At 40.7% G+C, this 12,571-nt stretch overlaps 1 protein-coding gene across 1 annotated transcript; it reads left to right on the top strand.

Moving 5' to 3' along the window:
- The first annotated feature begins 3,633 nt into the window (after window positions 1–3,633).
- LOC112576304 lies at window positions 3,634–10,790 on the top strand. Its single transcript, XM_025258659.1, has 12 exons — window positions 3,634–4,244; window positions 4,668–4,706; window positions 4,932–5,007; window positions 5,535–5,614; window positions 5,972–6,101; window positions 6,952–7,493; window positions 8,208–8,301; window positions 8,536–8,603; window positions 8,939–9,026; window positions 9,609–9,697; window positions 9,889–9,958; window positions 10,643–10,790. Exons 1-12 carry the CDS (start codon window positions 4,178–4,180, stop codon window positions 10,755–10,757), a joined length of 1,458 nt encoding a protein of 485 aa, XP_025114444.1. The 5' UTR covers window positions 3,634–4,177; the 3' UTR covers window positions 10,758–10,790.
- Window positions 10,791–12,571: the final 1,781 nt, after the last annotated feature.

Genomic DNA, 12,571 nt, shown 5'->3' with positions numbered 1-12,571 from the left:
TCGAACAAGTGCTTTATACTTCACGTCAGATTTAAAATATATTTCCGGGTTTTCATGGTACTGATTCGAACTAGATTATCAACTACTCACCGTCTTTGTTTCAATCAGGAAGAAAATAATTAAAACCCAGCACTTAATATAATCACAAGAAAAAATTTGTTGTTTATTTTATGTGTTGAATAATTTTCAAACAAGCACATTTTTTGTTTACAGAATTATACGCAAGAGATATGAAAACGGGTCACGAATGGCGTTGGTGCTCTATTTATGTCGCTGCGTACCCCTGTATAACCCTTGCCCTACCTCTAGGGCTACGAGTACCACCGGTTGAGAACGGCGATAGGGGTTGTATATCATCCTTTAAAAAAAAATACAGTACAATTTTAGGAACTAACACAAGGCTAATCATTACATAAGTCATCGTGTAATTAAAACCAATTTATTCATAAATTATTGATAATCTTTACACCACAATCGTACAAATAAAGTTACGTGTGTATGTTGCGGGGGGCTCTCTTAGTATTTCAAACCAAGGAAATCTAGGTGGGTTTTTTTTTTCAATTTTCACCAGATCGATCATGGAGAAAAAATTTCGTCTGTAGGAATATTGTTAATGTTTATTTTTCAAGTGTATTTTCTCAGTTGTTAAATATATGACTCGCATGAATGAGAGAGGTGGGGGGGATAGGGAGGAATGACGTCGATCAGGTCCACACCAAATGCTGCCACCAGCAGATGTTCGAACTTAGCAGGCAAGCAATTCCAGAACAGCCAGCTTTAGTTTAGAAAAAAGTCACAAGGTCAAAAGCCAATCAATGGCTAGGCAAAAGGTCAAGAAGGTAATGTCAATAATGGCCTCGTGAAAGGTCAGGGCTAATGACTTGATTTGAGGACATCCTGCAGACGGACAACAGCCGCCAGGCAGATAACCAAGCATTACTGTGAAGTACTTCACAGGCCACATCCTCGGGGGTAAATCGCAGAGAGAGAAAAAAGTTCAGCTTATACGATATGTAATATGCGAGCACACTGAACTATATATAGAGATAAAAAGGTAAAAGTCGTCCCCTGACATTTTGTTTCGCTTTTTAAGGTGGTGGGGGAGAGAGATGTTTACAGACCTCGTTTTTCTCGGTACCAGATTTGTAATGGCTCTCCCTCGCTGCCTTCATAGAGTGTTGGAGAAGGTCGACAGCGAAAAGTTTGTTGCGCTATATGGGTATCGAACCGCGGCGCGACCCTGTCGGTTCGGACGGCAGTGCTCTATCCACTTCCCTAGATAGGTAAAATTATCAGCTTATCTATCAAAACAAACTGCCAAGTACTTTAAGCCTTGTGATGATAGTTATTCTATGGTCTGTAATTCTGACGATAAATATTTATAATATTATATATTAATTATAGAGGACAGTCTTAAGCATTAATAATCAGATTGTCAACTTGCGATTATGTGCTCGGCATTAATTTATTTTCCCTCTGAATTATACATCCACAGAATTAAGCTAATAATAAGATCGAAGGGCACTTGCAGGGTGAGTGCATTGGTGAGGCAGACAATAATTTGTCTGAAGCCTGCATCGCTGACAATGACAAATTAAGTTACAGAATGTCGACACTATCAGGAGGAATTTTTTTTAAACGTTAAAACAAACTTCCCGGATCTCTTCCTGACGTGTAATTCATCCTAACGTGTGCTCAGTGCCCCCCTTCCCCCATTGTACACAGTGGCCTATTTTCTGACCACATTGTTTGGAAACCATCCTAAGTACAACTAACACGAACGAACAAACGATTAGATAAACAAACACATGAACGAAAAAACGATCAGATGGACGAATACACATACGAACAAATAAACGGTTAAACGAATGGACGTTTAGCTAGTTTTGTGTGTGTGTGTGGGACGTGGTGTTGGCGGCGGCAACAACAACAACAACAACAACAACAACAACAACAACAACAACAACAACAACAACAACACTAATAATAATAATAATCAAACTCATGAAGGAGCATGCTCTCAGCGCTTGAGATGAAAAGAGAAACTTCCGTGCAGACAAGTAATAAAAAGCAAACATTGAAGACGCAAAGAGGATTCAGAGAATAAACAGTAAGGATTGAGAGCTGCGGAAATCTGAAGGGACTAGTCAAGAGACGAAAAAAGTGAAAAAAGAGTTAGAAAAGGAACTATCCTATATGGATTGTTGTAAGGAGTAATGCCCATGGAACAGAAATGTTTTTAGTGCAATAAGTGCCAGCACAAAGGTGTGTATGCGCGTGCGCGTGCATGTTAGTGAGAGTGAGTGAGTGCAGCAGCCGTCGTTAATGATCTTGTGTTAAACAGAATAAAGGAAAGTGTTGACAGAAAGGCCAGCGGAAGATGATGCCTGTGTTTGTAAGGGATGCCATTTCATCCATCCCATTTTATAGCATCTTTGCTACTGACAGCAGCCATCCACCACCCCCTTAACTCCCTCCCCGTAGCTTACCATTCCCTCCACACAAGGATGTCGGTTAATTTCGTCGAGGGAGTAGCTCGAACGCACTTTGAGATGCACGACACTGTCTCCTTGACGATTCGCAATGCTGTATTGTTATTTATTTACTTATTTATTGTCCATCAAGTAGCACATGAAATATTAGAGTTTGTGTCAACAGCGCCTTTACTTAGTCATCGCATAACAACATTCAAGGATTTGTTTTCTGTTGTCTTATATATATATAGCCATCGGTTACATAATTTCTCGCTCTTTCTCTCTTTCTCTCTCTCTCTCTCACATTGACGTTGTGGCATGTAGTTACCCTCAACCCCCAATCCCGTTTCCACAATCTTTTCCTCATCCCTGACAACGTGACACACACGGGTGAACTCGCTACACTTGATGACATCAAAGAAACGATGAGCCTCTCCCACCTGCTGTTGATGTTCCTACCTTTTTCTGCACCGTCACGTGGGGGCTGCGTCCAGTCCAACATGCCGCCCTCCATCCTCGGTCCTACGTTCTGTTTTCTTAGCGAGTAGAAAGCTATTTGGTGGACTTACATATTCTAGAATAAAAATAGCGATGTTTAGAACAGTAACTGCTGTATCATGCACCATTTTAGCTATGTAGATGAACTTACCTTATCATATAACAAAACGGTAAAAAATAAAAAATAAAAATAAAAATGCAACAAACACTTCACCTGTTCCTACGAAAAATATCGAAGTAATAAAAGTAAAAATAATTTACCTTTTTCACGCACGCACGCACGCATGCAAACACAAAATGGAGCACAAAGCGGAAATTCACCTGTTGATGCTAATAAAGAAAACTGCCCTACCCAGGACTCCTGATGTTCAACCAATCGGGAACTTTACCGTAATGAGTAAATAAAATACCGAAACATTTCGTGTTGTGTAGAGCGTGGAAATGCGGAGACTTCAAGAATGTTTATTCTTCAGAAAAAGAAAAAGAAATTGAGTGCGAGCACGCGCATGTGCCTGTGTGTGCGTGCGTGTGTGTGTGCGCTCGTGAAAAGAATAAGTCTGTTATAATTACAATCAAATTATGCTTCTCGTGACTTTTTGTTTTAAAGAAGCTTTTTTTTTCTTTTTCTTTTTTTTCTTTCTTTTTAGCCGGGCACTGTGCTTGCTGAACACACCAAGCGCAGACTTTGCGCGATGCGGCGGTTATTGATGGAAGCAGGAAGGGGACCTATGACGTATGAAACGAAAAGCAACTCCTTTCTCATAAATTTCCCCTTAGAAGTGTAGTTGTGGGAGGACACTGTTAGTTTTACGAGAGGCGAAGGCTATATAAGCAATACACTGCAACTGTCAAAGAGTCCGGGGTGGAATGCAAAGCGTTTTCGTTGCCTTGTAAAAGATCTTTGGCTTATTCGTAGGTGATCTCTCACTGTAAATATTGTAGCCATTGTAAACAAAGCCAAACAATTGTGTTAGAATTAGCAACATGTCAAAGTTTCGCCAATAAGAATATTATAAATCGCACAATGAGGCTAGTCAGGTGTGATTAACCACAAAACCAACAAAATACAATCGGACTTTTTCCAGAAGCGGATTATTAATTACTAATTTAGTCGGATCCAGATGCTACATCGGAGCTGAAGAACAACTATTTTTGGTTTTGGAGACACACTTAGTAACATTTCTGCAACGCCTCATCAAATTGTCATGGAACGTTCCCAGCCAAAAACTTCTCTTTTGGTGAAGTGCTCTCTCCTTGTTATCTTCCTTTCAGGTGAGCATCATCATCATCATCATGGCAATAAATGCCACTAGTCTTAGTCTTGTACACCAGAGATAAAGCTACTTTAGAGTAACTCGGTATGTATTTATAATAGCAGCTTAAGACCATTTTTAACAGGACAAATATAAATGGAGAAATATGACAAATCTTGGAAAAGTTTTTAAATGACAGCCATATACAAAAAGTCTACTCAACTTTGTTGAAGTTTGTCGGCTTTTTGGTCCCGGTTAAGATGTACCTTCAGCCCCGAGCACATAGCGAGTTTTTCTAAAGTCGCGAAAAGCAATAAATTTTATGGTTGTTTTCTCTCTCTCACACAGAGAGAGAGAGAGGAGAGAGAAGAGAGAAGAGAGAAGAGAGAAGAGAGAGAGAGTAACCAAAAATACATATTATAATGATCTGTTGATTTTTCAGTTGTACAGCAGGCTGCACAGGCACAAAACTTTTTCTTAGGTGAGTTCCGTTTTATTCTAGGAGTTTCAGTACCACTGTGTGTGTGTGTGAGAGAGAGAGCTATACAAGGTTAAATGTAATAAGATAAAGATGTATTTTCTTCATTAAGAAGCTCGTTTCCTTCAGCTACCACAAGGACTGATCTCTATAATAAGCATACGCTCGCATAACGGTTTGTCATTATGTTAGGACGTTAAAAAAAACCTGTCGTGTTTTCCGTTACAGACTGTAACATCGGAGACCGCATTTCTTGCTGGTTGCCATGTCTGCCCTGTCCTCACAGACCTCACGCACAGTGCAGGTAGTCCTCAAGCCCTTCTCACATCCTTAGATATTTCACGAAGACCACTGTGCTGCACGTCCTATTTGAAATTTTTAACCTTTTATGTTTGCTTGTCAAAATTTATTGACTTAGCTTTGCATTTCATCGTGGTCTCTACCATTGGATATTTTATTATCACTGCTCAGTCAGTTTGGATATATATGGGTTTTGTATTTCTGTCTTTAGTTTGTTTAATTCATGCTTAAAGGGAAAAGAAAGTTGGGAAAGAAAATAAACAGAAGTCTGTCTTTCGTGGTATAATTTTCTACAGATGATTATAGCAGTGTTTTGACAGTTCAAGCATCAGACCAAAACAAGAGCATGCTAGCTGATCATTCTGGGTTTTGTAAGCTTGTTTTCGGTAGCTTGTAAATAAAATTCGCGGGAGTGGGTAGGTCGGTGGGGGAAGGCATCTTTGTCGTTTAAGTGGAACGCACATCAAAGACAGCTTTCGGGATTATAATTTATACTTTTTAAAACAAAATGTTGTTTTTGTTTGTTCCAAGGCACGTGCAAGTAGGTTGCGGGTGCGAGAAGGCGTGGTTTGAAAATGGCCAACGGGTCTCATGCGAGCCAACGGAGCAGCGTAAGTGTTGACTGTTCGTCAGACCTTGATTAGTTTCAGGGTTAGAGGATTCGTTTGTTTGCCAAATTATGTTACATTAGGAATTAGACTTTATGATGGCTGCCACATACTGGACAACTGCCCTCACTGGCAAACACTATTTGCTCTATATTATACACCCCAAAAATTATTTCTCTCTCTCTCTCCCTCTCTCTCTCTCTCTCAGACACACACACACAAAATAGTCATATTTGAGTTGACTACTTTACATACGTACGTGAAACACACATATTGCTTTCAATATCTGATATTAGCTTGACAACATGTTTTTATTCCGTATTATGTAAACATAATGTAAATAATGAAGCTGATGTGCAGGAAACAACACGTCGCCCACGCCAGCCCCTCAGCCCAATGGCGAGTGTCCTCCTGGAGTAAGCCGCGTGCAGTGTCTTGTGAATCCATGTGACGTCACTTCCTGTCAAAGGTTTCCTGCTGCCGCCTGTAGGTAAGATGAGTACTTAGATGATATTGGAGTAAAATATTGTGACAGGTCTTGGGTTTTAGGCAGTTGAGCCCTTGTGGTTCCTCGCTCTCTACTGTTCTTTTCCAAGTCTGCTTTGGTCTCCCAACTCTCCTCTTCCCCTGAGGATTCCAGTCAAGTGCCTGCCTGGCAATGGTGTCAGCTGGTTTGCGAAGGGTTTGTCCTACCCAGCCCCATTTGCGCTTTTTGATGTCTTGGCTATAGGGTTAGGGTTAGTTCTTTTCCACAGGCTGCTGTTCGAGATCTTTTCAGGCCATCTTATTCCCAGAACATGGCGCAGGCATCGGTTGGTAAAGGTCTGGAGCTTCATAAAGCACTAGACCAAAGCAATAATGATACGTACGCAAATGGATCCGCAATGCACGAAGGATCATGACAAGTCGCACTTGTGTCGAAAGTATTATATTGGTGGAGATGCACTGCTTTCCTTTTTATGGTTTGGTTTGTGAACCCATTACTTTTTTTAAAGAGACATTCTGCAGACTACATTAGAGCAGTAAATATGATTCGCACCTGTGTAATCCATTTATAATTGGAACAGTGGTGTTTAAAGCATTTGCAGCTTCATTTCAGTACTTTTTTTAAAAAAAACATCACGAGCTTGAAAATTAGGACTATAAAGTGAATTGTTGTTGTTGTTGTTGTTGTTGTTGTTGTTGTTGTTGTTGTTGTTATTCCTGTTTTCTTCTACACCCACGCTTCTCCTTACAGAAAAAGCAACACAAAAAATTTCCTATCAAATAAATTATCAACATTCGCGGCTCTTTTCTTTTTTTTTTCTTTTCATTTTTGTCTTCTTTTTGTTTGTTTAAAGACCAAATTACTGCGGTGGATGCTACGCGGAGTTTTTTCTGGATGAGCGCCGTGTAAACTGCAGCATGCCCCTCGGTCATGACGTCACAAACGTTACCACGGAGTCACCCAACCGACTTACCACTATACCGTTCGTTGTGACGCCAGCCACGCCAAATGGCAGCCTTGAAGGATCTTCACTTGAAACAACTACCCCTACAAGAGTTCCCACAAGACGATTCCTTTCTCGAAACAGATTCCTCCAGGGCGGTACGCTTCAGTCAGTCTCGGGGGAAGTACAGGCCAGAGGCACATTCGAGATTCCTGCTTCCGCTTCCGTCGTGGAGCAGCCGGAAGCAGGACAGAAGGACCTTCAGCAGCCTCAGCAGAATGTCACCACGCTGGCGTCTCCTACTTCCAGCGGCGGCCAGGAGGCATCACCTCGCACAACAAATTTCACTACACCAACACCTGCAAGCTCCAGCGTGCGGCAAACGTCACTTCCGGTGACAAACGCGAATTCCAACATCAGCCTGACCAGCACTTCGCCTCCAGTTACATCAGGTTGGAGTCAAGATAACTTCAGTCTAGAGATAATTTACGATGCAGTATTTCGGAAACAACGAAATTTTTAAATTTTTTCTTATTATATCGTACTTACATCAGCATGTGATACTTTTTCTGGTATGATATTCGTAATTCAATATTTTCACAGCATTTCCAATGCGTCGATAAGCTAGTATTATCCTCCCCTGTCATACTGACGATGGATATAATGGGAATGGGTGGGGATGCGGACGGAGGGTACATAGGCTGCAACAAGGAAAGCAGGGAAAGATGACTCAGGAATGACATTTTCTTGTTCGATTTTCTCCCTTTGATCCCTCAACATTGGTTTGATTTTTAAATTTGGATATCGGAGTACGCTTTTTCCCAGTTGTGTAGATTCATAACCGTATTTTCTCATTTGCTAATTTCACTGAAAATTAATAAAGAAGGAAACACATTTATTTAAAAAAATGTAGCACATATATTTTATACAACATTTAATCATTGTGTATTTACTGATTGTTGATTTTGTCAGATAGAATTGTGCTTGTTTAAGATCGTTATGTTGTCATTGTGGATCCTTACCTTTAACCTTTGTTAATTAAATGTCTTCGAGTTATTTTCTTTCTTTAAGCATCTCGTTAACAAAACCCGTGCACGTGGTTAGCACACTTTGGGGCTGATAATCAATGTCACACGAGGTCACAACCTGTTTGTCGCACGTTGCAGCAGCTACAACCTGCGGCGCGGGTGTGAGACGAGTGACATGTGCAGTGGACCCCTGCGCAGGACAAACATGTGACGTAGCTGGCGCTCAATGCAGGTACGTGGCGGAAACGTAGCTCCTTCATCTGGTGCAGGTACTTATTAAAAATGTCAACACAACTACGTACATGTAATTAATTTCTTCATCCATAACGTCCACTTTCAATCATCAATCGTCGTCGCTCGAGATTCCGTTTCTAGACTGAATTTTAAACAACGCATAATGCATAGTTTGCAGAAAACACACACACACACACACAAATAAATAAAGATGTCTTGATACTGATTCCAGAGCTGGCACCTGTGGCAGCTGTCACGCAGAATGGTACATAGGAGACAACATTGTTCAGTGCCAACAAGGTGCAGTATTATACTTTTTAATGTCTCGTTATTCCTGCTTCTTTAAACAGAAATTCTCACTATCTCAAATTTCTTTTTTTTTATTCTCAGTCCACAATGACTTGCCAAAGTAAACGTGGCTCACCTACAGTGATCGTTAATGATTATAAACTGCCTTTTATATCTTTCGCTTAATCGAAACCAACCAACCAATCTTTTTGGTGACAGAATTTGCCTTTAATATTGAGGTCTTTTATCTTCTCGTGTAGAGGGTTAATTAATATTCCTGACAAAGGTTCAGTTACGTAAACTTTTCGAAGTAGAAACTTTCAATTTCTAGTTGTTTTGTGTTGCAGCCTGTTCCTTAAGAATGATGACTGCCAGATGTCCCATCAACCCCTGCGCTATTCAGTCTTGCGAGGCATTTCCAGAGGCTGTGTGCAGGTATTATGGGACTAGTGGGACTCTGTCATCTTTGCTTTTTCTGTATTTGTTTTTATTCATCACCGGTACTGTTTATCTGTTGTTTGTTCTTCTGTCCCTCGTATGTTGCTCACGTCTCGTTCTTGTTTTGAAGTGCTAAGAGTGTGAGTATGCGCTATACAAATTTTTTGTTATTGTTATTATTATTATTTCTTCAACTGCATACGTGTAACGCATTTTCCTTTAATATTGACATCATTTTCCCCTCTCTTAGCGGTTTAGTTGATATCCGTTACACAGCTCCAGTTACGCAAACTTTTATATTGACCGTAAAAGGAAGAATAATTCGGTCTGAAAAAAAGGGAGAACAATTTCAGGATCATAAACTAGCCTGCAATGTTATTATCTCCACGAGGCATGTAGGTACAGAAGGTCATACCATCTTCATACGTCGGTGCCTGGCAGCACGTAAAGACCTATCAGCGGAAGGCACTTCTTTGAATATCATCGTTGATTTTTAAAAAAGAATAGAGGAAATTCATTACTAATATTCTGGTATCGATGTATATCATTATTTTTAATGTTGATGTTTATTTGTTGCAGAGTTATGACGTGTGGCGCGTGCCGGGCGGAATGGTTGGTCGGAGGACAAAGAGTCACGCACCAATGCTTACCTGCTCGTTCAGTTGATGGTAAACACCTCCCCCAGCACGTATACATACCTGTCTGCATGCATATATATTGGAGTATTGATCGACACGTCAAAAAACTTTCTAGAAAAAAAAATTTTCATCGTGGGGTGCGTGTTTGTGGTATACCCGCTCGCGTGCGATAGTTACTTTCCTGAATACGCATTGTGACTTCTCACTTTAATTAATTGCAGAGTGTCCTGGTGGCCAGGAACCCACCTGCAGGTGTGACAGGTGTCCATCCCAGTCAGCTGCTTCGTGCAGGTGAGCCGTATGAAATCATCGGGTGAAGGTATCCGATGCATTATCATCTTTACCTGCATTATCATCTTTCCAGTTTGTTCACATCTCATTCCTAAATTGTCAATCTCATAAAAAGTCTCTCTCTCTCTTTCTCTATCTCGCACACACACACACACATCTTCTCGGTCACCCAAATATATTAACACACGCGGGGGATGGTGGGGCGAGGGTAAAAAATGAGACAAAGGATCTGACTACGATCGCTAGTTTCAATATTTGCGAGGCACGGAAACCTGCAATTTGTCTTTCATTTGATCAGTCACCTCGCTATTTCCCTCTCTTTTTGTCGCATGCAGGCACACACAGATGCACTGTTACGAAACAAGTATTACTTTATCAGAGCTCTATCAGCCTCGCAAGTCCATCTAATCAGTTAAAGTGCATGTTGAAGCAGCACCTTTGCCCAGTTTGTTTTTGTTTTTTGTGGGTTTTGCTTTTGCAAATAAAATGAAGAATTTTCTAGCAAAAAATACGAAAGAAGATGGAATACGACATTACAATGTTAACAATTAGTTTGAGATGGTCGTGATCAGACTAGTCTTAATCCTAACCTTAATATGTTTGTATCATAAGAACTATCGTATAACAATAATTAGTAGAACTGGTGATTACTAACAATAATTTGTTTCCACCATTCGTCAACAGAATTCGTGGGTGTGGCAACGCATGTCGACTCGAGTACTACACTGTAAGCAACGGCCAGGAGGAGCCTATCAGATGCCGAGGAGTTTTCTTTCAGGTTTTTGATCCAAAGGTTTAGATACTAGAAAGAAATAAATATTTTGACAATATTTATGCCTTGCTTCTTTGTTTTTGAACGATATCTCGGTGAGATTTTCCTTGTAATCTAAAAGGAGCGAGAACCATAATCGAGCATGTCCACCACCATTGCGGAAGTTACTGTGGACGCCATTTTTATGATGACGTTAGGAACTTCCGCGGCGGTGAAAGATATTTTCTACACACCATACTCATCCCCTTCAAAAATAAGGAAACTGCTGCCATCAGTACATAGAAACTGAAGCAACTCCAAGCATGCAATTGGTCGGGCGTCCAGCCGATAGGAGTGCATTCAACCTGTGCTTTCGTTTTGGTTGCAAGCAGGCAAAGCGAGTTTTTCTTCCTTATATATGCTTGGAGGCCTCGTCAGCGCACATCAGTGGCACGAAGTCGTGCAGTCTTGCAGACAGTTTATAATTATGGCCGAGAGCAGAACATGAATCACAAGTGAAGTCATGGACGACCATTTCATTCTGCCCGACCTTCAGACAATGCGCCATTTTCTGAAAAAGAAAAGTTATATTTTTAAAAGTGATTCACAATCGTAAGATGCACACAAATCGAACGAGAGAGAAAGAGAATATAAAAATATATAACGACCTCTGGGCCAACGGCTTGTCTTACTGTGAACAGGCCCGCCGAGAGCCAGCACGAGCCCCGGGCCCCTTGTAATTGTAAATTATTTGCCCTGTTTACATTTCAATTATCAATATCTACAATTCATTCAGTAACGTAATATAGACTGTAAACATTAAGGCAAGTGCACTAGAATGACGTTAAATGATCAAAGTTGTAGTACCCGCTCTATAGGAAAAATCCCAAAGTGAGGAATGTTAGGTCAACAGCGATGTCAAAACCTCGACAGATAAGAGAAACGGCTAGAGTGCAACAGGCAGTACAATGTTCATTTCCAACAGCCTATTGCAGGTGTGATAAAAGGTAGCTGTTGGCAGTATATACAGTACAGGGAAAATCCCATCCCGGCGAAACTTTCAGAAAGCATCACCTCCCTTACGCTCTTGTCAGGTGGGCAACAACAATGCAATGCATTCTGCCATGGGTGGAAGTTGCTGTCATCACAGTCACTGACCTCTAAACCAAAACAGGGCCACACAATCTGCCTGTGCCAGTCTAGAAAAGGAGCAGTTTAATAATAATAAAACCTAGACAAACTAATTAAGTTAACATTTGTGTCATAACTCGTCTATAAACTTTCCTTCCTCCTCTTTTCTTCATCATGAAGGAAATAACATTACATGTAAGCTCCTTAAAAACGACATTCAAATATAAGTATGTGATTATTCGAAAAATAAATGTCGTAGCAATCACAAAACTATATACAGCAGCATATATGTGACAGATTCCTTGAATACAACTAGCGCACGATAAAAACGATTCCGCGGTACGCTCTGGGTGACGCATGGTGGGTATCCCGTGCTGCTTATAGGCGAAGAGCAAACACCCGTGGTTTGCATCATACCGAGTATACGTATAAGCTGCCTATCCTACCGGGTGCACTTGAGTATCTTACGGTTATAAGATCTTATTCGGAACTTTTTTATTGTCTGCTAACTTAATTACAGACAAAATTATTGAAAGATACTTTTATTTTATTGGGAGAAATGACTGGTAAACTTCCTGTGTTACTAATAACATAAATATGTCCTATTTGTGCATGTAGGGGTGTCGTTGTTTACACAACTATACAGGTAGTCCTCGACTTACGACGGGGATCCGTTCTTAACGCGGCGTCGTAAACCGAATTTCGACGTAAGTCGGATCATACGTTCATAC

This window comes from Pomacea canaliculata, linkage group LG11, assembly GCF_003073045.1.
Source record: "Pomacea canaliculata isolate SZHN2017 linkage group LG11, ASM307304v1, whole genome shotgun sequence".
In the NCBI taxonomy this organism is placed as follows: Eukaryota; Metazoa; Mollusca; class Gastropoda; order Architaenioglossa; family Ampullariidae; genus Pomacea; species Pomacea canaliculata.
Note: the sequence above shows the minus strand (reverse complement) of the source record. Positions and strands in the feature narration are given on the sequence as shown.

Bases quoted from the DNA above. Each gene is read 5' to 3' on its own strand.
- LOC112576304 (XM_025258659.1), top strand. From the start codon at position 4,178: ATGGAACGTTCCCAGCCAAAAACTTCTCTTTTGGTGAAGTGCTCTCTC. The intron at 4,707-4,931 runs GTGAGTTCCGTT...TTTCCGTTACAG, and splicing joins GGCACAAAACTTTTTCTTAG to ACTGTAACATCGGAGACCGC. The intron at 9,027-9,608 runs GTATTATGGGAC...TATTTGTTGCAG, and splicing joins TTTCCAGAGGCTGTGTGCAG to AGTTATGACGTGTGGCGCGT.